At 45.0% G+C, this 25,942-nt stretch overlaps 1 protein-coding gene across 2 annotated transcripts in view; it reads right to left on the bottom strand.

The window, feature by feature from the left end:
- SLC25A21 (solute carrier family 25 member 21) overlaps positions 1-23,213 on the bottom strand; it is a 171,176-nt gene extending 147,963 nt beyond the window's left edge. Inside the window, exons 1-2 of one of the 2 annotated variants that reach the window (XM_085887439.1) lie at positions 23,025-23,213; positions 20,779-20,832 (exon numbers count right to left, since the gene is read on the bottom strand). In XM_085887439.1, coding sequence (XP_085743565.1) covers positions 20,779-20,832; positions 23,025-23,103 — 133 coding nt within the window. In that variant the 5' untranslated portion in view covers positions 23,104-23,213. The remainder of the gene's footprint in view (positions 1-20,778; positions 20,833-23,024) is intronic. The other variant, XM_085887441.1, reaches the window with a different exon arrangement.
- Positions 23,214-25,942: the final 2,729 nt, after the last annotated feature.

Genomic DNA, 25,942 nt, shown 5'->3' with positions numbered 1-25,942 from the left:
GTTATGGATCAGTGATTGTACAACTGTGTAATGACTGTGATGTCTGTCAGAGGGTCTCCTCAAACAGGGCATTTATTCATTCCTCACCATCCAACCTTCTTCATCCACCTCCACTCAAGTGCACCCCCACCCCACCCACAAATTAAGAACCCTTGTGATGTCCTTGTGTTTGCCCAACTGGTCTCATTCTCTCTCCTCTAATAGTGCATACTTTATAGAGGCACTCCCGTTGTAATAGTACGTACTTTATAGACGTACTCACATTCTAGTCGTACATACTTTATGGAGGAACTCAGCTGAAAAAATATAATGTGTAATACTGACTACCACCAGGTGGTGGTGTTTGTGGCCTACGTTTGGCATATTATGTGTGGACAGACGGACGAGCAAACAAACCGAAATGAAGACCCTCTCCTCGAGCGAGGATAATGATGCTTGGATTTTGATGAAGCTAATCGTCTGTGTTGCCCCCTTACCTCCCCACCCCCGATTGTCCCCTACAGTACATGAGACTGATGGAGGAGCTTGATAGAGGAATTATCGATATATTAAAGTAGTCAGATTTCTTCATCCATCTGTCCCTCTGTCTGTCATGCCGTTTTTTGCTCGGACGTCAAGTTACAGCGTTACGTGTGGGTCGTCATTTCAGCGTCATGTCGAGCGCGAGGCCAGGCCTTAATGGACATGCATGTCATCCTGGTGGTGTTCACATGGTGGTGGTGTGCCTGGTGTTGGCTTAATGGTTCGGGTGGTGGGCTTGGGATCCGAGGGTCCTGAGTTCAAACCCCACTCAGCTGTTGAATTAATACCAGGTGGGGTTAACTCGACCTGTCATCCTTCCGAGGTCGGCAAAAATGAGTGCCAGCTTGCTGGTATCCTGTGTCGGAGTGGCGACCCGTCCAGGATTGTGCCCGATTGCCAAGGAGACTGCTTAGGCAGCACCAACGCTTTGCACAGAGTATGGTCCTGATCTCCTCATCTCCTCCTTCATTATATTAAATATCTCCATCAGATCCCCTTGGTGATCATGAGCTAAGTGTGGTCATATGTGAATGACAAGCAAACAAACTCGAACAAGTTTGAGAAAATATCGACCTTGAAGACAGAGGAAACAAAGGAATATTTGGTCAAAGTTTTCAGGAAAGTTTTACAAACTTGGTGTGCAGCGCCCTCTGCTGCAGCTCAATAAGCCACACGTACATCCGCCGAACATTAGGAAGGTTCATGGTAGTTTTGGACAGGTTTACAATTCAAAGACGGCGTTAAGTCTGGTTTTGAGTAAGCATACATTGTAATGAAAAGAGATTTATATTTCAGGAAAGTTAAGCACACGGCGCTTACCCAGGGAATCGGTGTCGAGACGGAGGCAGGTGATGAAATCTGCCTTTTGTGCATTTTTTTTCATATTTTATAAAAGGTGTTTGTAGCAAGTCATCGAGAAAGCAATGAACAGCACCCAGTGGGAGAAGGTGCAATGTGTTAACATTTGTGCAAAATATTCCCCACCACCTCCACCCAAAGCCCTCCGCACACTGGCATGTTATTCTGAGAGTGGAGAATCATTAGGAGGAAAAAGTGATGGTTTAATGCAAAAGGAGCAAGCGGCTCAATTCCCAGGCTGGGAGCTGGGAGCTGGGTGCTGGGAGCTGGGTGCTGGGAGCTGGGTGCTGGGTGCTGGGTGCTGCCCCCCCTCCCCCCATTCCTTCTCAGGCCAAGCCTGCCTCTCTGCAGATAAATATCAAGAGCATGCACAACCTCAACTATAGATCACATATAGTCTCCTGATCAAGATCTTGGAACTCAAGTGCACCTGGATAGGGGACATTCATGCAAGTTTTTGTGCCACTCGGTGGGGAAATAAATAATGTCTGAGTGGTGGAAAGTGGTAACAACTTTATGTATACAGAGAGAGAGAGAGAGAGAGAGAGAGAGAGAGAGAGAGAGAGAGAGAGAGAGAGAGAGAGAGAGAGAGAGAGAGAGAGAGAGAGAGATCTCACAAGAAGGTAGTACTGTGGACCACCACCCAATAGGCACACTCAGTTTGTGGTAGTGTGAGGTGGTCACATGGGAGGGAGTAGTTGTTTTAATCACAGTTGTTGTCAACACCAGGCAGCAGGACAAAAAAAACGTTAATACGAAACTCATGGTTCAGTGTCGGTACAGATTAATATGATCAGTTTTCATCCATTCGGTGCAGGTTTTACAAAAGGTATGAATATTGGATGATGATTGGAATATCAGTATCGGTGGCTATTTGAGATGCATGGTGTGGATACGTCCATCAAATGTTTGTCCATGATGAGCACAGATGAAAATAAACTGAGGATGTAGTCATATTGTTACGGATTTGGAATCTTACTGCACTCAACATTCAGGTCCTTATAGAACGGTTATATCGGGAAGTGTGTGTTTATAGTTAGGGCCCCCTCCCTGTGTCTAACGGGAATTACATGTGTGCGCTGCAGTCTCGTTTACAACAAACCTCCTTCACTTCACTTCACACACCGACGCCGTAGCCCACGTGCGTTTGGCCACGTACGTGGTCAGAGATTTCCAGCGCTTCAGACCGGGACTCCGCCTCGGAAGGCAGGGGCGTGCCCCTTGTCCAATCAGACCACAGAGAGCGACCTTCCCACGACGCCCCGTCCAGTGAGGGTGGAGAGCGCCTCAGACGGCGATTTGCTCACGCCAGAGGAAAGAGGAATATAAGAAATGCCGGGCTGGATAGTGTTGGTGGTAAAAGGGTCGAGGTGGTGGAGGTCGGCGTGGGAAAGATTCAAAGGGTCCTGGTCGTGGTGGTCAGGGTCATGGTCGTTGTGGTGGTGGTGGTCATCAGCATCGTGTTGCGGGTTCGAATCCCGCCGAGCTGGATCGTCGAAGACCACACGAGGTGGACAGGTCCAAGCACAGGCTCTGGTTTCTAGCTCACCTGTCCTCGAGGTGGAGGCCTTCAATAAAGACCCGACGGGTCCGTGTGTGTGTGTGTGTGTGTGTGTGTGTGTGTGTGTGTGTGTGTGTGTGTGTGTGTGTGTGTGTGTGTGTGTGTGTGTGTGTGTGTGTGTGTGTGTGTGTGTGTGTGTGTGTGTGTGTGTGTGGGCCCATCTTTAAGTAGCAACTGTATAAGTGCTTTTGCTTGTACATTGACTGCATTTCTCGGTAGTCGGTTTAACTCTGCTCTTGTGTGTTCCCTTCCCCCCCCCCCCATTATAAATAAATCCCTTGTTAAATGTTTCAGCTCCTTTTTGTGTTTCTTTCATTGGTTTAGCACAGTGCGTGTTGAGAAGTTGGGAAGCGGCAAATTGTGCATTTGGACCGACGGACCTTGGTAACCATCCGCTCTGGTTACGCACGGTTTGAGCACGCTAACGCTCGTTCCGCTCGAGCTCCGCCGAGGGTGAATTTCCCCGGTAGTTTGGACGACGGGGGTATTTAGGTAAATTGAAAATTTGCAATCGACCCTATCCCACACGATCGACCTTTTGGCGATCTTCGGTCCGATAAGGGACCCATTGGCTCCAGAGTTATCCGGGGTGACGACCTATAAATTCCGGGTGGGTGATGGAGCCGACTCTACTGCTTCATCTAGCGGTGGTGCTCGCCGCCGAAACTCGGCTCCACAACAATATTTTCTTCACTTAGTAATACCTTATAAATGAAGAACAACTTTATTTGTTTTATTAGTATCGTGTTACAGTTTTCGGAGACCCCAGGAGAAACACATGCCAACACATAAAAGACCCCTATCTATATATATTAATACTGAAGGACCAATTTTGTGCTCCTCCTAGCGGTCACGTCATGTTTTTCTCGGTCCTGTGACCTGGTATGGACTGAAAGAAACTTCGTTCCTGTAAGAGTGCATCGCACATCGTGGCAATAGTCAACTTTCAACTCTGAAGCAGAATAATCACTTTTCGTTGAGACGGGGGCAGGGAGTGAAAAGGCGGGGGGCAAGGTAAGCAAATTTTTGGGTGGGGGTAAGCAAATTGAAAGCGGGAGACAGGGGGAATGGGGTGGGGGATGAGTGGGTGGGGGCTGGGGTGAATTAGGCGGGGTTGAGTGTGAGGGGGTGGACAGGGGGCGGGGGCAAGTGGGGTGGGGAATCAAGAGATGGGGGCGGGGAGTGAAGAGGTGGGGGCGGGGCCGGGTAATTAAATTTTTGGGTGGGGGTAAGCAAATTGAAGGCGGGGGTGGGAGGCGGGGGGGAATGGGGCAGGGGCGGGGGATGAGTAGGCGGGGGCAAGCACGCCCTGTCCAGTCCATGTCCCTCGAGTGTGGGTTTGCTGGTGAAGGTGGTTGAATGAATGGAATCCGTCTGTGACGGGGTTTCAGCTAGTCTGTTATAATTCTGTAGTTATATCTGTATCTGTAGTTATTGGTTCACGAAAAAATATTTTCACGAAAAAAAATAAGTGACCACTATATTCATTATTGGTGTGTGTCTGTCTATCTGTCTGTCTGTCCCGAGCATAGCTCCGTGGGTTTTGACCCGATCCTGATAAAATTTTGGTGGGAGGTTTATATCATGATCTAGTTGTGTTTTCCTGAGAATGGGCGTGGTGCGCCCATTATAGGCGGAGCCACGCCCAAAAAACGTGTTTTTAGGCGTTACCTGATTTCAATTTGCATCTTCTCCTATGGGGTTTTGTCGAATCTGGCAGGGGTTTCAGTATTTGGTTAGCCCAATGGCACCTGCATAGCCCCACGGAGCTCGATTTTTCATTTTCATGCCAAAGTCAAGGTCACAAGGTCACGAACTTAGAAAATTTTGAATTTTGACAAAAAATCAGATGACCACCCAAACTTTGAGAGCTCGGATGACAATTTTTTTATGCATAATCTTGAGGTCATTCCCCACCTAAAGTCTTGAAACCATTTTGCTCTTTCTCAAGCACCTTGCCCATGGTGCCCCTTCAAGTTTGTTTTTACGCTGATTTCATCAAAGTATGGATAATCCGAGGAGTGTGAAATGCCATATAGCCTATATGACGTTATATTGTTCCTGGAATGTTCCAGAGGAAGTTTTGCACCAAAGGTCATAATCCTTGACCTTTGACCTTTAAAGTTCACAAAGGTCAAATTTTCAATGTTGTGGGAATCGAGCTGGGTTTTCGACCTTCTTCGACGAACTAACTCCAATAAGCTGTAGCACGTATCCTGTTTCCTTATTTTAATGTCCACACCATTGTTTTGTGACCTTTAAAGGTTATGCAAAGGTCAAATTTTGAAAGTTGTTGAACGAAACTGGGTTTTCAACATTTTGCAGCGAATAACCTGTCACTCGTACCACATCATGTTGATAATTTTTATAACTTGGTCAAACATTATCACTTTGTCTCATCCTTGACTTCTGAAACAATCTACATTCTACATCGTCAAATACCGCTCGTGAACCATCGTCGTCTTCAGACTTGTATCTGTATTAATATTGTCGAGCAAAATCACCTCTCCTCTCACATCAGTGGACAGGGAAATGTGTTATGTTTGTGTAGAAGATCTGAAACCCTTTGTGATCCTCTCTCTCCTCTCTCTTCTCTCTCTTCTCTCTCTCGTGCTGCTTTGCAACACTCAAACCTTGCACACATCACAAACCCATATTACAAAACCACAAGTACAAATCCAACCAACCAACATCGGCAAAAAGCGGTGCAGACTGCAAGTGAAAGTCCAATCAACCGACAACGCCATAAAACAGCATGAGCATGCAGCAGCAGCAGATTTTTGTTGAAACAACAGCAGAGGTGAAGGCCAAAATTGAGGCAGACTTGGACATACAATGGGTGTTGGGAGGAATGAGGGACATGAGAGGATGTATGGAGTGGACAAGATGAGAACAGAAGAAAACTCTCAAAAGGGAAAACTTGAAATTTGGAAGGAGGAGGGATTGTGGTGTGATTTTGGGGGGTAGGGGTGTTTGCCAGATGGTCCTTTCAGAAGGAGATATTAAAAGTGTGAGATTTGTTAGGATTGAAAGACATATTCCAAGTGTTTGACCAGCTTGTAATTTTGGCAAGGTCTGAAGAGAAGGAAGAGTCTGTCGCATGCCCATCTGAAGGACGAGGGATGTCATGGCAGAGGGTGGAGTCATCAGCAAATTCATTAAAAGGATTTTCCAGAGAGTTAGAGAGATCATTAATGAAGATCAGGAATAGGACTTGGCCCAGAACACTTCCTTGGGGAACTCCAGCCTTGACAGGGAGAGGAGATGAATTTAAAGGATTCCATGGAGTGCCACACATAGCCGACAAATGTGGAATTGGCCTTAGATGCCAAAGGCATCAAAAGCACGAGATATGTCCAGAGAGACAGCGTTGATGTCATGTGTGACATTGAGGGTCTCCATCTATTGTTGGGTGAGAAGAGGCAGCATGTCCAAGGTGGAGTGATCTGATCTGAAGCAAAATTTATGATCTGAGATGATATTGGTGGAGAAAAGGAAGCATTTCATATCAACGGTGATGATGGTGGCTTCCATGACCCTGCTGATGATTGGAAGTAAGTTGACAGGTCTACACATTTTTTTGTGTAATGCAGCGATATTGGCGGATTTCCAATCAGATCGAAGACGACCAAGCACAAATGATGGAGCGAAAACAGCAGAGATGATGTGCAAGAGCAGCGGAGCAGGTTATTAGGACACATGAGCTGATCCTTTTTGGTCCAGCAGCAGAGTCAGTCAAGGCTTGAAAGAAAACCTTCTCCACCTTCTCAGGCGCAAAAGACACAGAGTCCAGGAGCAGTTGGATACGACAGTGAAGGATGGGTACCGAGAGTGAAGGGTTGGGGACACAAGATTTGGAAGCAAACCCATAACTGAGGCGTTCAGCCTTCTCACGAGTGGGGTCGGCTGTGATGGCATTTGAAGGAAGGGAAGGGATGGAAGGGGAGCATACTCCAGAGACAGAGACAATTGGAAGAAACGTTTGAAAGTTCATTCTTGAGGTTGGACCGATGTTTTCTGGCTCTCCTGAGAGCGGACACACATTTGTTGCAGACTTTTTGGAATGCACTAAGATTGCCTTCGGTCAGATTAGCCTTCCAGGAAGAGAAGGCAAGTCGTTTCAGAGCAACGACTTCACCACAGGATTCAGTATACCAAAGGTGGGAAGAAGTGGAGGATCATTGAAGATGAGATGGGTTTCATCTCTTTTTGAGAGAGCGGGTTTTTAGGGAAGAATTCTCAGGCTGAGTTAACATCAGGGACAGTTGATATGGGAGACCAATCCTGAAGATAAGTGGCTGGTTTGAGTCCATGCCAATCTGCCTGAGTGAACTGCCTGACTCATCAGCATTCAGGCATCTCTCTGGTACTGTAATAACCAGAGAGATGTTGACTTTCACAAGCACATGATCAGATGAACCAATTGGAGCAAAGGAAGAGCAGGATACATTGGTGGGGAAGGTGGTCATTACCAAACCCAGAAGGGAAGATTTGCCGGTGGGAGAAATCCGAGTTTGAAAGTTCACAGATGGAGTCAGTCCCAAGGAGTCACAGAAGTCCTTTGCTGAAGTGCCAATTCTGGTGAGAGATACCAACACCCAGCCAAGTTGCAAGGTGACGATTGAAATCACCATATATGACGAAGAGAGAGTTGGGATGAGTGGATAAAAGTTGGTCCATGTTGAGAGAGAGAGAGAGAAACGTAGATGGAGTCATCACTGTTTGGAGGATGATATAACACAGATGAACAAGAGGTGGGAGCGGAGGGGAAGTCGCAGCTACAGGTAATCCTGGGGGTTGGGAGGTGTAAGATCAGTACATGGACAGTGAGAAATTGATTTATGTAAAGTGGAACTCCACTGCCGGGGTGTGCTTCAGCCCTATCGAATCGGAGGAGACAACCAGGGAGAGAAATCTTGTTTTTTTACTTCAAACTAAATCTCACTAACAAACGTGTAGGCAAAAGCCATACAAAACAAAGACATTATGAGACATCAGTGTACTTTTCCCAGGAATTACAAGGACAACAGTAAACAATGGACAAATAAATAAAGCATATGTGGAATTTTATAAATTTACTCAACTGAGTTTCAACATTCCGAGCATGACAATATTGTGTTGCAATGCCGTAACGTCATCTTGCGGGTTGGCGTGTACTTTTGGATTGCAGGATCACCGGTGAAACAAACACGTATCATGCTCCTGATCCTCAATGAACTGATTGGAATGCTGACAAACTTTTCTCAATGAGTGGTTCGCAATACACACAATATGGGCAATGTTGATAGAGTTCCCTGATAGTGCACTCGACATCACCAATACACACAAGGAAACTAGACGCAGGAGGAGGCCATTTGGCCCATCATGGACGCAGGAGGAGGCCATTTGGCCCATCATGGACGCAGGGCCATTTGGCCCATCATGCCTGCGCCACATCAACACCAGACCAATTTTATGCGTCAAATCGATGTAATTTCATTGGAGGAGTGCGAATGAGACAATGCGGCACAGCAAGGGATATACCAATCGTCAATAGTAGAAAAATAGCCAGAGAGTTAGTGTCAAAGCCACCCAATGCTCGCCTGTTTATACATTTATCATTTATAAAAGATTAGTTTAATAATATTTTTTTATAAAGCATTGCAGTGAAGTCTGATCCATTAATTTTAAAGCAATATATGTATTTTTATATTGTAATCAGTAAAAAACAGTGTGGTAGATAAAAACATTAGAAAGGAAAAAAAAACTTTAACGTTGATGTGCAACAAAAAAGTTAAGTTCAAAACAGGTCGAAAATTTTCAAACATTGAAATTATTTTTTAATTTCAACTTCACTACACCAATAGTATACCCCAAAGGAACCTCCATGCCAAATATCAGCGTCCGAGTACACATATTAAACTAGAGGGGGAGCACTCGGGAGAGTGCAAAACCTCCGCCGCCAATACTGCTGGGTTACTCAAGTGAACCTTTTATCTTATTCATTAAATATGATGTCAACAGTGCTGACAGAGTTATAGTTCTTTTCTCCAACATTTTTTTTGGGGGGGGGGGGGTTGGAAATCACTTAAAACATGTAGAAATGCAAAAAAAAAAGAAATCGAAATTTTGTTGAAAAAAAAGTTCCAAAATTTTTTTTTTCTCTAACAATTTTTTTTGGGGGGGGGGGTGGAAATCACTTAAAACATGTAGAAATGCAAAAAAAAAAAAACATTTTCTCGAACAATTTTTTTTGGGGGGGGACCAAGTCCAAAATTTAATGGCATGATCCTTGGACCATACCTAACCCCCCCCCCCACCAAGTTTCGTTGAAATCCTAATCACTGAAAAAGTAGAAATGCAAAAAACAGAAATCGAAATTTTGTTGAAAAAAAAGTTGCAAAATTTTTTTTTGGGCGGGGGGGTTGAAAATCACTTAAAACATGTAGAAATGCAAAAAAAAAAATTCCTCTAACAATTTCTTTTTGGGGGGGTTGGAAATCACTTAAAACATGTAGAAATGCAAAAAAAAAAACATTTTCTCGAACAATTTTTTTTTTGGGGGGGGACCAAGTCCAAAATCTAATGGCATGATCCTTGGACCATACCTAACCCCCCCCCCCACCAAGTTTCATCGAAATCCGTCGAGTTTTTCCGTAATACTGTAAACAAACAAATAAACCAATGTCACCCGCAGGGTGACCCGTATCTTGCCAAAAGGTGACCACGTGTGACTTCTTTAAGGTCACACTGAGGTGAACAGAGCTGCTATCCAAGAGGAGCGACTCCTTGAGGAATATCTGCTGACGAGAGATTCCGATCAGAATCGTTCTACAGAGTAACCATGAAAAATATGCGTTTGCCTCATGACGTCACCAAATGACGTCATAATGTCTCAAGCTTGACATTAGAAAGCACTCATCGAGGTGTTCAATTTGAGGTACTACACGATATGGTTCCTAAAACTTGAAAATTTGACCTTGGGGTCAAATATGTTTGACCTTCGGCGCTAACCATGAAGGTCAAGGCCAATCGCCACCAAAAATTAATCAGCTGAGCGCCAGACCATGAACTATATTCCCATGAAGTTTGAAGACGATCCGATCAAAATTACTCAAAAAATAAGGGTTTCGTCGACTCCCCTGATTTGCGACAAAGTGACCTTGACCTTTGACTTTGACCTTCAAAATTTTGTGCGCTGAAAGGGACCTCTATAGGCCTCTGATATGCGAAGTTACAAAAATTTCCAATGATAACTGTGCTCTGCAGAATTTTTTATGCGTGATTACAGACAAAAAAAAAAAAAAAAAAACATACAAGCTGACTAACATATCTTGCAAAAACTTCGTTTTGGCAAGATAACAAACAAACAAACAAACAGAAAGGGGTGAAAACAGTAACCTCCGATCTTCGATGGCGGAGGTTAATGAATGGCAAGCTTCTAAATAACTTGCACCAAAAACTTTAACATTTTCACGCTCACGCCGGGGGTATCGCTATAGCTCTCTGTTCTTCGAACAGGCGAGCTAAAAATGGGGAAATATATTTATTTTCATAATTTAAAGAAAAAAAAAATCTTTTAGTTTTTAGCTCGCCTGTTCGAACAACAGAGATCTCTAGCAATACCCCCGGCGTGAGCGTGAGCGTGAAAATGTTAAAGTTTTTCATCCAAGTTATTTCCTTTCTCATGTTTTTATCTACCACACTATTTTTTACTGATGACAATATACAAATACATATATTGCTTTAAAATTATTTGGATCAGACTTCACTGCAATGCTTTATAAAAAATATGATTAGACGAGTCTTTTAAAAACGATAAATGTATAAACAGGCGAGCATTGAGTGGCTTTGACACCAACTCTCTGGTTTTATTACCTCCGCCACCGAAGGCGAAGGAGGTTTTGTTTTCACCCCTTTCTGTCTGTTTGTGTACAGGATATCTCAAAAAGTTGTAGACTGATCCGGATGAAATTTTGTGGACAGGTTTGTGTTTGACAAGGATGAACTGATGAAATTTTGGTGAAGATCCGGATCTGGATCTGGATCCGATGGCTCGTGTTTTTAAGTGATTCTTCACCATTGAGAGATCGGGCTAACATGACATATAGCTCGATATCTCAAAAAGTTGTGGACGGACTCGGACAAAAAAAAAAAATTAACAAATAAAATGCCGTCCGGTCTGGTTGCAAACTTTGAAATGTGGCTTGCCCAAGAGAGAGATCATGGCTGAGAGTGAGACTCAGAGTTTGAGTGACTGAACGTCTTTGAGATGGTTGTGGAGAAAGCAGATGGGAGGGTTTGCGGTATGGTCCTTTCGGGGGGCGGGGGGGAGAGAGAGTGAGTGAGAGTGAGAGTGAGTGAGAGTGAGAGTGAGAGTGAGTGAGAGTGAGAGTGAGAGTGAGAGTGAGTGAGAGTGAGAGTGAGAGTGAGAGTGAGAGTGAGTGAGTGAGTGAGAGTGAGAGTGAGAGTGAGTGAGAGTGAGAGTGAGAGTGAGTGAGAGTGAGAGAGAGAGAGAGAGAGAGAGAGAGAGAGAGAGAGAGAGAGAGAGAGAGAGAGAGAGAGAGAGAGAGAGAGAGAGAGAGAGAGAGAGAGAGAGAGAGAGAGAGAGAGAGAGAGAGAGAGAGAGAGAGAGAGAGAGAGAGCGAGAATTCTCAGGATTGAAAAGGGATATTCGATGTGTTTGACCAGTTTGTGATGTTGTCAAATTTTGAGGAGAGTGAAGAGGCTGCAGCCTGCCTATCTCTCAGAATGATGAGAGATGTCACGGCAGAGAGCGGAGTCATCAGCAAAGATAAAAGGGGATTTTCCAGAGTCAGTGAGATCAATGATGAAGATTAGGAATAATATGGGGCCGAGAACACAGCCTTGGGGAACTCCAGCCTTGGCAGGGACAGGAGATGAAAGGATTCTGTTGAGAGCCACACGTTGCTTACCAGAGTGGAGGAAGTCAGTAATCCAAGAGTGGAGTTGGCCTTGGATTCCTGAGACAGACGTTTTGGAGAGCAAGGCAGGATACCAGACTGTGTCAAAAGCTCGAGTTGTGTTCAGAGAGACGGCCCTGATCTCATGTCTGATATTGAGGGTATCCATCCATTGTTGGGAGAGTAGAAGCAGCATGTCCAAGGGAGAGTGACCGGGTCTGAATCCAAATTGATGATCTGAGATGAGGCTGTTGGAGAAAAGGAATTATTTTATGTCAACTGTGATGATAGATTCCATGATCATGCTGATGCTTGGAAGTAAGCTAATTGGTCTGTAGTAAAGGAGATCCATTTTTGCACCTTTTCATGTGATGTTGTGATATTGGCCGATTTTGCAGCAGATGGAAGATGACCAATGGTGAATGACAGGGTGAAAGGGCAGAGAGAGGGGAAATGCAAGAGCAGCAGAGCAGATTTTTAGGATACGTGAGCTGATGCCGTCCTGTCTCGTTGCAGAGTCAGAGTCGAGGGTTGCCAGAAAGTTTTCCACCTTCTGAGGTGCAAACACAGAAGTCAGGAGCTGTTGGGCATGACTGAGAAGGGTGGGCATGGATAGAGGGGTTCAGGACACAAAATTTTGAAGCAAACACAGAATTTCGGCGTTCGGCCTTCTCACGAGCAGAGTCGGCTGTGGTGCTTTAACCTGGGAGTCGTCATTGAAGGATACCTGTCCGTGCAAAAACCTGTGTATATGTGGTTTATAGAATATGAGAAGGCATTTGATAGAGCTTACCATCGGAAAATAATGGAGTGCTTAGACAAGCTGGAAATTGACAGACATGATAAAAGGATAATTCAGAACCTGTACTGGAATCAATCAGCAGTGGTGAGACTTGATAACAGTTTGTCAGATAGATTCACAATCAAAGTAGGAGTGCACCAGGGATGCGTACCGTGAGTTCTGAAATACAATTGAGATCGCCAAGACCAGTTTTGTTGGAATGAAGGACGTGTTAACATAAAGGAAGCTGAAGCTGAACCTGAGGATAAGAATGTTGAGATGCTACATTTTGTCATCTTTGTTACATACGGCAGAGATATGGACAACAAATAAAGAGACGACTGATAAGCTGAATGCAATCGAGGATGTTGCACATATCCTATACAGACAGGAAGACTAATGAGGAAGTTTTGGAAATGGCCGGAGAAAAGAGAATATTACTGCAGAACATCAAAGAGAGAACTAGAAGGGCACTCGGTAGAGCGCATACCTCCGCCACGTAATGCCTGATCCATGAGAACATCTCGGGTCCAATACATTTTTGAAATATCATGCTACATAACATTTTGGGCCCTATCTCTCAACGGTGAAGAATCACTTTAAAAATTAAATAAATCTCGTATCCAGATTTGGATTTCGATCTTCACCATAATCGAATCAATTTGTCATTGTCACACACCAAACCTGTCCACTAAGTTTCATCCGAATCCGTCCACAACTTTTTTGAGATATCGTGCTATATATTGTTACAGTTGTGGGGGTAGATGAAAGGATTTAATAGTGAGTTTATCATTGTGTGGAGTTGCTTGGTCCGTGGACGAGTAAAAAGCGACACGATGTAACTAAGTTAGGGAACCTGTGAGCCTAAGTGTTACGTTTCACCACACGGGGGGTGGTGCGGTGTTAATTAGCTTAGGGAGTGAGAATAATTTCCCCAGTACGTGATTGCCCTCTGATTTTTTTTCCTGTTTTTTTTTAATTCCAAGCCAGGCAGTACAGCTGGGAAACGCGTCCCAGAAACAACAACAAATAGGAGAATCCCCGCATTCTTGGGTTTGGGGGCAAGAGGACACGCCCCGATAGCGGAGGAGACAGAGCGCACAGGGAAGAGGGTGAGGGAGGTTCATACTGGATAGGACGGCAGATCGGTGTGATCGAGGTCGAGGGCAGGCAGGCAGGCCTGCACACGTGTGGATTGTGGAAGGTTTCTGTCTGGATAGAACGGAAGATCGGAAGAGCACACAAATGAGGTCGGTGTGTGGAACGCATGAGGCAGGTGGCACCTTTTGAAAGAGGAAGGCTGCCATGTTTTGAGCCTTCGTGTGGAAAGCTGCTTGCTGATTGCCTGGCGTACATCTGCCCAGCTACGAGTGACGGCGCCATTTTGCACGCGTGTGCACGTGCTGGTGGAAGCGCTCCCCATTCCAAGTTCGACAAGGACCAGCTCTGGGCCAAGCTGAGTTCCAGTATACTTAAAAAGGGTGGGTTTTCTTTTCATTTTGGTCACCCTTTGTCTGTATTTGCATCTGTGTGCAAGGCCTCGACCATCTGATTTATTTATTTATTATTATTATTACCTGTTAAATTATTGTCCTTGTAAATATTTGTGTATATTGATTAAATGTATTCCTTTTAACAAATTGTATTTTAGTAATTGTATTGGGTTCGTGGATAAGCCCCCTAGTGCTGTCCTGGTGCAGTGCTCCTGTGCTGTACTCCTCCGCCCATCCGCCATTGCCCTCCGCCATGCCCCTCGAGTACGTGTTGAAATCTCTGTTAATCAACGTGTCCACCCTCCTCTTAATAAGGTACCTCTTGGCCGTCCCGGGGGGTTGGCGGTGTTAACCGCCTGGCACCACAAATTTGGGTCAGGGGGTTAACTTGGGCCGGCCACCCCTGCGCCAATATCATTTTCACCCTCTCTCTCAATGGGAAAGAATCACTTAAATCATTCTAGTAGTCGGATCCGGATCTGGATCTTCACCAAAATCTAATCAGTTTGTCCTTGTTACACATCCAACCCGCACACCAAATTTCGTCGGGATCCATCAACAACTTTTTGAGATATCCTGCACACAAACAGACAGACAGAGAGACGAACACACAAAGACAGACAAGCAAGCAAGAAAAAGGCGTCATGCAGAGCACGATACTTGCAAAATCCATAAAACAAATTTGACCTCAAAAATAATTGGCTGGTTCAATTCAGTCACCTAAAATATAAATCCTCTTCAAATTTCAAGTCAATCGGATGAAAATTGAGGATTTTAGAGATTTGTAAAATTTGTTCACCTTTGGCCTGTATTGATCCTTAGACCTCAAAAACAATAAGCTTCTTCCTTCTGACAAACTCTACCATGCGGTGAAGTTTTGTGAAGATCAGTTGAAAATTGTGACCTGTAGGTGACAAACAGACAGACAAACAGACAGACAGAATAACAAAATCGACTAACCAATATACTTGAAAAATCTTCCATTTTGCAAGTAATAAATTGACAGTGAGGGGTGAAAACACAACCTCCTTCCACCTTCGGTAGCAGCGGTAAAGATACAATGCAGTTACTTCGGTCACCATTCGAGTCGATGCCGATGGTAGACAGAGACAATTATTGGAGTCGAAGATCAATGGAAATCATTGGAGAGTGAGGCAGAGGAGAAAATGGATGACAGATACAACAGACTAGATAGAGTTGACATGTGTGGAATGTGTAAGGGCATCACAAAGATAGACAGAGGTGGAGAATGGAGATCCATGGCAGTCAACCTTCTGGGAAGAAGATGACATCAATGAACAAATGAACGTCATCTGAATTACTGATACAAGACCTGCTGTATCATCTCTATTAGTTATTGTGTGCGGCTTGTGGATGTTGGTTGCATAATTTTCTGGGGATGCAGTTGTGCTGGTGTTGCAGTGCCCTCTATTGCCAGTACACTGGTACTCATTTTGCCGACCTCGGAAGAACGACAGGCTGAGTCAACCCATCTGCGTTATGTAACAGTGCAACAGGGGCACAAATTCAAGACCCTAAGATCTTAAGGCAGATCTTAAGGCAGCCACCATTAAGCCAACATCAGGCTTACGATTGATTAAGTCGTTGTTCCATTCAAGTATCCTTACCCGATTTGAAGTGAATAAAAGTCCGAGGCATTACTTTGCTGTAATCTCGGGAAGAGACTTGCAGGAGATCTATCGCTGAGGTTGTTGGGGTGAGGGAGTTCCACATGTAGATGGCCCTCAAAATAATTTACTTGATGATGACATCGTTGGCATCCGCATCGGTAAAAATAGAGTTAAACGAATCAGGAAAATGCATTTTATAAAAATGAAAAAAACATGTCGGGATGGAATCCCCAAAAAACAACCAAACAAGGCAGGAAGGAACGACAACGGAGGAACAACACCACAATCCTCTTACCGATTGCCATCACGACATCTTTAGACATTTTTTTGTTATCGGTGGGAATAGTAACAATTGTATGAAGATGTTTCTGTTAGAGGTAGTTGTAGATGTGTAATTGTGTATTATATTTGCTGTGGGATTGAGATGGAAAAATGTCAAAGGATGCCATGATGGAAATCCGTAAAAGGGTTGTGGTGTCGTATTGCGATGCAATTCCTTCCTTGTCATTCCATGTTTGGTTGTTTTTTTGGAATTCTATCCTGGCATGTTTATTTTCCACTTGCATAAATAGAGTGGGTTGGCAGGATAACCGAGAAGTATGCTCCAGTTCCGTATTTCCATTCCAGAAGAAGTCCGGGAGAACAAAACAGATAATGATGTTCCGAGCACTAAAATAAATGAGGCATTTGATTGTGTAGAAGCAGTTAGTGGGGCAGTGACTAATAGCAGTGACTAGATGGAAGTACAAGTGATGTAGAAAACCGAGTTAAGGAAAGACAAAATGTGTTAAGACTTCTTTACACAAATTCAGACTCCTTACCCAACAAGATGGTAGAGTTGGAAGTTATGATTGAGCATTTGGATCCAGATGTGATTATAATCACAGAAGCTAAACCAAAGACTGGCTCCACTACAATCACCACAACCTCTCTTCCAAAATTGCAGGAAACAATATTTTTTAGCAATTTGGACGTGAATCAAAGCGGCACTAAAGGTGTTTTAATCGATGTAAAGACAAGATTGCAGGGGATTGAGATCGACGTTGAATCAAAATTCAGCGAGTCCGTTTGGTGTTCTGTTCCTTTACACAGAAGGGAGTCTAAATTTCTCATGGGATGCGTTTACCACAATCCATCAAGTAGTTATTTTAATGGGAATCAATTAAATGATCTTGTGAGAAGCATTGGTGATAGATCGGAGCTTCATTTAGATATCGCCGGGGACTTCGACTACCCAGTTATAGATTGGAGCTCCTGACTTGTGAACGCTTCACCTGACCACCTGGCCCAGGATTTCATTGAAGCACTCACCGTAAGATAGCTTTTTATCTCAGCATATAACATTGCCCACCTGACAACATCAAGGGCAGGAATGCAATACCGTTGGACTATGCTATTCGCAGACCCCACGTATTCACGGTTGATAAAATGTGACCCACTTCTGCATTCACAACCCTATGCTTCGCATGTTCGCATTTTTTGGGGGGTGGGGGGGGCATATTCGTGGTTTCACGGTTTTTTTTCTTGGGTGTATTCGTGGGTTTTTTTTCGCATTTTTGTGGTGTTTTTTGCAGACGAAGTCACCGTTTTTTGTGGGCATATTTGCAGCTTTTGGAGATTTTTGATATTCCCTTATGAATCACGAACCGCCGGGAACCTATCCCCCCTTTTTCCATTGGAACAATGCCCCGCTATTCGCGGATTCACCATTCGCGGTATTTTACAGGAACATATCCCCCACAAATAGTGGGATCTGAGAGTATATTAGACCTACTGATCAACATTGTGGAGGATACAGTGAATTCTATGCACTATCTTTCTCCGCTATGGAGCAGCGATCATTGTTGTGTACTGGCTGAACTTCCCTCTTAAAGGAAGTGCTATAAAACCATGAAGGACTTGTAAACATAAGCTCAATAAAGGGGACTTCAAATTAATGAATAAAACACTTGAAGAGATTCTATGGGAGAAGGAGATGGTCTTCATGTCGTGTGAAGATGTGTGGCATTTTTTCAGGGACAAGTTTGAACGATGCATGAGGGACTTCATTCCAAAAAGTGTTCCTTCTGGGAGTGGGAACAAGTAAATGCAGGAAGCCATAAATCTCAGGAGAAGCCTTGTCCCAGTCATGCAAAAAATTGAGAACTTGGAAAAAAAAATATACAGAAATGTGCAGTTAGTTGGATTACACGAGATATGCAGAAAAAGGGAAATTATTACGTCAACAAACCAGACTAAACTATCAAAAATATGAGGAAAACTTCATAAAGAACAAGAGCATTAACCAAAAGGTGTTTTGGAAGGATGCAAACAGCAAGTTGAAGACAAGGACAGGGGTGGGTGATTCGATGGATACTCAAGGAAATCATGTCGAAAATGACCAAGTGTTTTCACAAGCTGAGAAAACTTGCCAGAAATTGATCACAAATTCAATGTCCAAGCTTTAAAGGATGTTCAAATTACAAAGGCCAAAGGTCAAGCAGAACTGCAAAACTTGAAGGGATGCAAGTATGCAGGGCCAGGCTCCATACACCAACAACCATTGCAACTAATGTTCTGCGAGTCCCTGGAAGAAGGTAGATTACTTCAAGACTGCAAGATAGCAAACATTACTCCCAAACATAAGAAGGGTTGTAGAGAACTACCGCCCAATTCGTTTTACATTGGTAATCGTCAAGTTAAAGGAAAGTCTCGTGCGTTATGCGTTAACAGAACACATGATGATGCATAACCTATTCGCTGATAGTCAACATGGGTTTACTCTCAGGAGAACCAGTTCAAGGTGGACTACAGTGAGGAGCGGAATTTCCCAAGGGAGCATCCTTGAACCTCTGATTTTTATTCTGTTCATCAATGACCTGCCAGAGGTCCTGGAAAACTACAATTACATCTTCGCTGATGACACCAAAATCTGTGAACCAGTGACTAATAGGAATCAAGTCATATGACTGCAAGATGACTTGGACAAGGCACAGAATTGGTCTAGCACTTGGCAATTGCCTTTTAATGAGAGCAAGTGAAAAGTTCTGCATGTGGGGAGGTTTAACTCAAGAACCAACTACTATTTGAACAATACTGCATCAAAGGAAATTAATCAGGCAAAAGATCTAGGAGTCATCATGGACAACGACATCAGCTTTCCCCAATGCATTTCATCAACAATCCTGACAGCCAACCAAAGACTTGGGATCGTTAAGAGAACTTCATCTCGCATTTACACCTAGGATGCTAACAATGATTTTTCACAACTCTGGTGAAACCTCTGTTGGAACACAGAAATATATTATGGCACCTGCAGTACCAGACAGATGTAAATAAGACACGTCTGGAGACGGCGATGGTTCACGAGCAATGTACACGGTTCGCCTTTTTTATTTTTGACCTTCGAGGGGACGCCACGGGCAAACTAGCAGGAATTGGGAAAAACATAAAGATGAAAGTTGTGCTACTCAAAGAGCACTACTTGCATACCAACTTTCATTCAAAACCGTTGAAAACCCTAGGAGCTCGATGCCCAATTTATTGATTTTTTTGACAGTTTCTAAGTTCGTGACCTTGTGACCTTGACCTTGGGATGAAAATGAAAAATCGAGCTCCGTAGTGCTATGCAGGTGCCATTGGGCTAACCAAATACCGAAACCCCTGCCAGATTCGACAAACCCCCAAGGAGAAGATGTAACTTGAAATCGGCTACCCACTAAAAACATATTTTTTGGGCGTGGCGCCACCCATAATGGGCGCAGCAAGACCATTCTCCGGAAAACACAACTAGATCATGATGTAAACCTCCCACCAAAATTTTTATCAGGATCGGATCAAAACCCACGGAGCTATGCTCGGGACGGACAGACAGACAGACACACACCCATAACGAATATAGTGATTACTTACTGACTCGTGAACCAATAGAGTCCAAAGGCGAGCAACCCGCTTGGTTCTTGAACGACATCACCAATCATACGAGAAGCACCTGGAGACACTAAATCTGCATTCGCTCTATTATAGATTAGCAGAGTCTACCCGTTGCTTCACTGAAGGACCAATTCGTCATAGTGTTTGCAAAAATTTGGGTGAGAAGGAAAGGAAAACAAAGTTACCCATGCCGAGTGCTTTAACCCCTCATCTCCCACCCCCCCCCCCCGCCCCACCCAGTCCCAACACCAGGATATTCCAGGATACCATCTCCTTTCCAAATACGATATAATATGCAAACTTTCCTCCGAGTTGTCTCGCCTGGGTTCGAATGTCGACCCAGCTATAAACTGCCATCTCGGTTTTTTGGAGGAGTTGCTTACAATCCATCACCACGTTTAGACACCACGATGATAATTGACAACAACGGATATTCACGCTCGATGAGAGATTTCTTTCGATCGGCTTATTATGCTTCCAAGCACCAACAAAATTGAGTGACACATTATAAAGCAATGCACTTTAAATTTAGTGTGTGCATTGTTAACAACTTTCACAGTCAGTCTTCATAGATATACATTTAACTGTACGCTCTGAAATGAAGAAAAACTTGCCTGAAATAGGACAATTGGCTATCATTATGTGTTGTCACATGACTGGGGAGGATAAGATGACCCTAAGTATGCCCCTATATGGAGGAGCACAATTAATCCATGCCCGGTGAGAAGGAAAGACGATTCGCTAAGGACTGGTGAGGACGTCATCGGATTGATGCAACAGTCAGAGGGAAAAAAGAAGGAAGAAAAAAAAAAGTGTTATAACAATTACTCCGAATGGCGATGGCGCTGTTTGCAATGGCAAATAGTGGCAGTGTGTGACGTGTTACTGAAGAGGACACAACACTCCAACCTAGTTGAGTCTGAAAGTCACAAATAGTGCGCAGGTGTGTCTCTACAGGTGGCCCATTCCCAGGGTGACAGGTGAATACAAGGGCCGTCCTGGTTGGGACTAGGTTACAATGTGGGTATACCATCACGGCATTCCGACACATTTACAAACCTGTGCAACCATCAATCATCCACAACCAGCAATAACTAAATGACAGTGACCAGCGAACCTCCTGTCGGGAACTCGGGAGGACGTGCCAAGACTTGCGTCGAGTTCTTGAAGGCTGTCATGGAAAAAAAAGCATCAATTTTTTTTTTCCCTGCCAAAGGCGTTGATGAAAAGCAACACAAGTACATGTTATAACAAACTATACGATGCGTACGAACCCCGGTTACGCACAACATCTTCATATAGAACCGTGAGGATCTAATTCTGCTTTGCGTACCAAGGAATTATAGACCTGTTAAAACGTGGCCAAGGACAACAGGTGTTCGGCTCTCACGTATGACCTTGGTTGTTTAACGCCGACGATAAAACCAACACCCACATTCCATATGGGCAGTCAACACCGGGCTGGGACACATCTATCAGGAATGGCCAGAAGGTCACCCACTGAGCAAGTGGCCAGTGAAATAGGTGATGGTAAGTCAAACACAGTAAAAATCGTAATCGGTAAAACACTAGAGTCATGTCATAGTCTTCTTAACACCCTCAATCCCATTTACATCCACTTATCGTCCACCGAATTGCACCAACACAACAAAACTACCGAAACAACAAAACAACCAGCTTTGGTAAATGGGAAAAAGGCAAATAGCATATCACTAGTAAACATGTATATCACAAGTAAACGTGTATAATCACAAGTAAACAAGTATATCACATCACTAGTAAACATGTATCATCACTAGTAAACATGTATCATCACATCACTAGTCAACATGCATAATCAATATTAAACAAGTATATCACTAGTACGTGTACTGTACACAGTCACAACAAAGCACAAACACCTTGATCCTCCAAGCTGGTTACCTCGTGACTATCCATACAGGTACTCTTACCCTCACACAGTTTTAAGTAGATGGGATTGACGGACAAGAAGGAAAAGAAAAAAAAAATACACTAATGGGGCTTCAACGTCCAGACGAGACGAGTTCCACAAACTCTGACATTCTTCCGGAATTCCTTCCATCTTTGGAAGACAACTTGAGTCGAAGGTGCTCCCTTCCCACCGCCGCCCTCTCTGGCCATTGTCAGGGTCTGTCTCCTTGAACAACCTTTCACGCTTCAAACGCAAACCCCCTCATTGTTGTGGTCCCATGAAACGTTACGCACGGATTGTTGGCCGCCACAAGCAGATCTGGAGAGGTATGCGGGATAATTACAATGAAAAGAAGGATTAAAAACTCCAGATATTTGGTTTCGAACGCCAAAGAGGAAATCTGAAAAGACAAACCAGATGTTATACACATGAAATTGTTCTCTTGCTTGGTGGACCAGTCATGGCTGCATGGATCATCGAATGTGGGGATTTGTTTGAAATATTGACACATTGTCAAATGTCAAGTCATGACATTTCATTAGTCGATCCAATGACCTTTTTAAGTGACAAGAGGTAATGCACGCCTCATTAGTACCTGGTATTTTACAGACTTCACTAGTGTTCATTAGCCACTGTTGATGGGTAAAATGAAATGTGTAACCAGATAACCTCAAGTATTGTAACAATAAGAAACACATTGTACGTCCGACATTCCAGCCCCTGAGCCCAAGTCGTGCACTCTCTGCCAAAACCAGTCGGGCATTGAACAGTGTGCGAGGGGCGGAGCCACAACCGTTGTCCTTCAGGAACCCCACATAGTAAGGGGCGGGGCTAGAATAGCAATCCCACTGTCACAACTCGGTGGGAGGAGCAAAGCCAAGAACGCAATGCCACTGTCAAAGCACGTGCAAAGGGGCGGAGCTAAGATCTCTCTCACAGTGAAAACACGCGTGAGGGGCGGGGCCAAAGCGCTTAAGCTTCCGGAAAAGCCTGTGAAAAGGGGCGGGACCTAAATCGTCGTCCTTTGTAAAAGCGCGGGAAGAGGGGCGGAGACAAAAATATATATATATATATGTTACAAATAAAAGTGCACAGAATTGTTATGGAATGCACGGAAAGTGCGCAGTACGGACAGATTTGTCACGGATAAGAGATGTACCCGGTTACTCTGAAGTGGGAGCGGTGCACGGCTTCGTGCTTTTGCAAAAGGAACACTCATGTACGGAGGCCGCACGTTTGTTGATTCGTACGTGGACGAGTTTGTTTGAACACACACCGAACGGGAAGCTCGGTTTAGGAAGCGGATCCAGCGAATAGGAAGGGAGGAGGTTACGAGTTCCGGAGCGACGAGCAACCCGTCGGTAACTATCCACTTCCCACCCGGTAACTACCCACTTCCCACCCGGTAACTACCCAACGGTCCCTCGTACCGGCAGATCCTCCGGCTATGATCTGATGTGCTCCCTCCAGCAGCTTGTTGGACGATCGGGGCTGCGCATTCAACGACATGGCGGCGTGTGGAGAGCGACGGAGAGAAAAGAGTGTTAGTGGGAGGGAGCGGCGGCGGGGCGGGATTCCGGGCGAGGGACAGACAGTTGTGCAGCGTTTGTCGGGGAGCAGTTAAAGGGGGAGGAGGGGACACGGTATTTACACGTGGGAGGGAGGACGTGTTATGGAGAGTGGGAAACGGTCACATGGGGTGATTAGAGGGTGACGTTAAATCTTTATGGGAAGGACAAAGAATAATTAATCCCAAAATGTGTCTGATTTTTATTGTAGGAAATATTTCCCATTTCGATGGAGGTGACAGGATGGGGGGAGGGTTGAAGTCGGTGCATTTTTATCTACATTTCATGAACACACACACAAACATACACAGAGACACACATAGACACATACACACACACACACACACACACACACACACACACATACACAGAGACACATATACATACATAGACACATACACACATATACACACACACACACATACACACACATAGACACATACACACACACACACATAGACACATATACACACACACACATACATACATACATACACACACATAGACACATACACACACACACACACACATACATACATACATACATACACACACATAGACACATACACACACACATACATACATACACACACATAGACACATACACACACACACACATACATACATACATACACACACATAGACACATACACACACATACATACATACACACACATAGACACACACACACACACACACACATACATACACACACATAGACACACACACACACACATACATACATACACACACACACACACACACACACACACACACACACACACACACACACACATAGACACATACACACACACACATACATACACACAAATAGACACATACATAGACACATACACACACACACATGCATACATACATACACACACATACATACGTACACACACATAGACACACACAACCACACATACACACACCCACACACACACGCACACATACACAGAGACACATGCATACATACACACACATAGACACATACACACACAGACATATACACACACACACACACACACATACATACACATAGACACATATACACACACACACACACACACACATATATACACACACACATATATATACACACACACACACACACACACACACACACACACACACACACACACACACACACACACACATACACATACATACATACTGTTACGGTATTCGCGCCCGCCGGCGTGCTGACAGCCACGTAACTCGAATCGCGGAACGTCGCCCACCGGACGGACAATCCAGTCGTGACCCTCTCGGACTAACGCTGGGAACCAGTCACGGGTGGACCTTTCGGTCTCACCGCGATCGAGCCAATCAGCCCCCGCGTGGGATAGGGTTGCTCGCCAAATTCGACCTACCTAAGTACCCACACGGAGGGTAGACCGGGCGATCGCACCTCGCCGCAGGTCGACTTCGGACACGGGCCACTTAAGCGACCCGTTCCGTACTATCGGGATAACCGAGCGGTGTTATCGTCGGCCTCGACGGTTCGATTAATTATCGGGCGTATTCAGCCCACTACCAACCCTTTACGTGAAGCAAGATGAGGATTCAATGAAAGAAATGACGAAGCGAAGCGGGAAACAGTTCAACACAAAGCACATTTATTCGCGATGAACGGAAAGCACACATCTTCAATTCCACCAAAAGCACAGAGAAAAGGAAAAGAAACACAATGCAATTTTACACAAAAAGCAAATGCGACAATGCAGATCTAATACCGATTACGCGAGCACACGGCAACACTTATACAATTTTACTTCACAGACGGCGCCGACAACACATACCCAAAACCAAGGAAAAGAACACCCTCAAAGATGAGGCGGGCCTGAGGCCGAGACCGGGTCGGGCCTACCCGTCTGGTGATGAGACGCGGAGCGGCGATGGTGCCTCAACTCCGCGGGCCTCGCGGACAGTGTCTGGTAGGGGGTGGGAAAGGGGCCCCCTTGGTCGCACTATCTCAGCGCGGGGGGAAACAGGAGGGGGTTGCTGATGCTCGGGGAAAGGAGGATTTTTATTGTCCCGCGACGAGCGTCTCCACCTCGGCCAGGTCGCGCTGTCGGCCTCCCTGGGGTGCAGCTCCCTGCACGACGCGAGCACCCCCTCGTCTGCCCTCGCCGCCTCTCCACAGCTCCGTCCCCTCCACTCCGACTCCAACGCACACGACGACCAGCTCCTTCTTGCCAACTCCACCGCCCGCGAAGTCTTAACTCTGTTCTCTCTCGACTCTACTACTCACTGGACTGACGAACACGGTCGCTTATATCAGCCCCGTGGCTTCGCCCTCTCATCTTTGACCCCCTCCCTTCGACCTTTCACCTCGCTCCCCATTGGCCCGAGAAAAAGTGGGCGTGAATGCTTTTTGATCCATAAATTTGCAAATATCAATCGCCCTCCAACGCCCTGGGGGCAGGGCCAAATCGCCCCTCGCTCACCGATTGGACGGCAAAAAGTGGGCGTGTGTCGTTTTTGATCCGTTTTTGAAGCACAAAATCCGTGATTTTGTACACGCTGTTCGGCGCGCGCCCTGCACGAGTCCAACACCGGTACCCACAAGCGGCGCAAGAACGGTGGCGATGCGACGGTTGCGAGGTGTGACGTGAAGGTCGTGGCGGTTGTGGTGAAGCGGCGTTGTGGTTGGTGGTTGATGTTGTGACTGGTGGTGGTAACAATGGCGGTTGGTCCAAATTAAAGATAGTAAAAGAAAAACGGCTATCCTGAAGAGTCGCAGCACGCATAAATGACATGTATTCCCACTAGAC

Source organism: Eptatretus burgeri, chromosome 7, assembly GCF_056783735.1.
Source record: "Eptatretus burgeri isolate ZD-2024b chromosome 7, Ebu_testis_v1, whole genome shotgun sequence".
Taxonomy (NCBI): domain Eukaryota; kingdom Metazoa; phylum Chordata; class Myxini; order Myxiniformes; family Myxinidae; genus Eptatretus; species Eptatretus burgeri.
The sequence above is the reverse complement of the archived record's forward strand: the minus strand, read 5'-3'. Positions and strand labels throughout refer to the sequence as shown.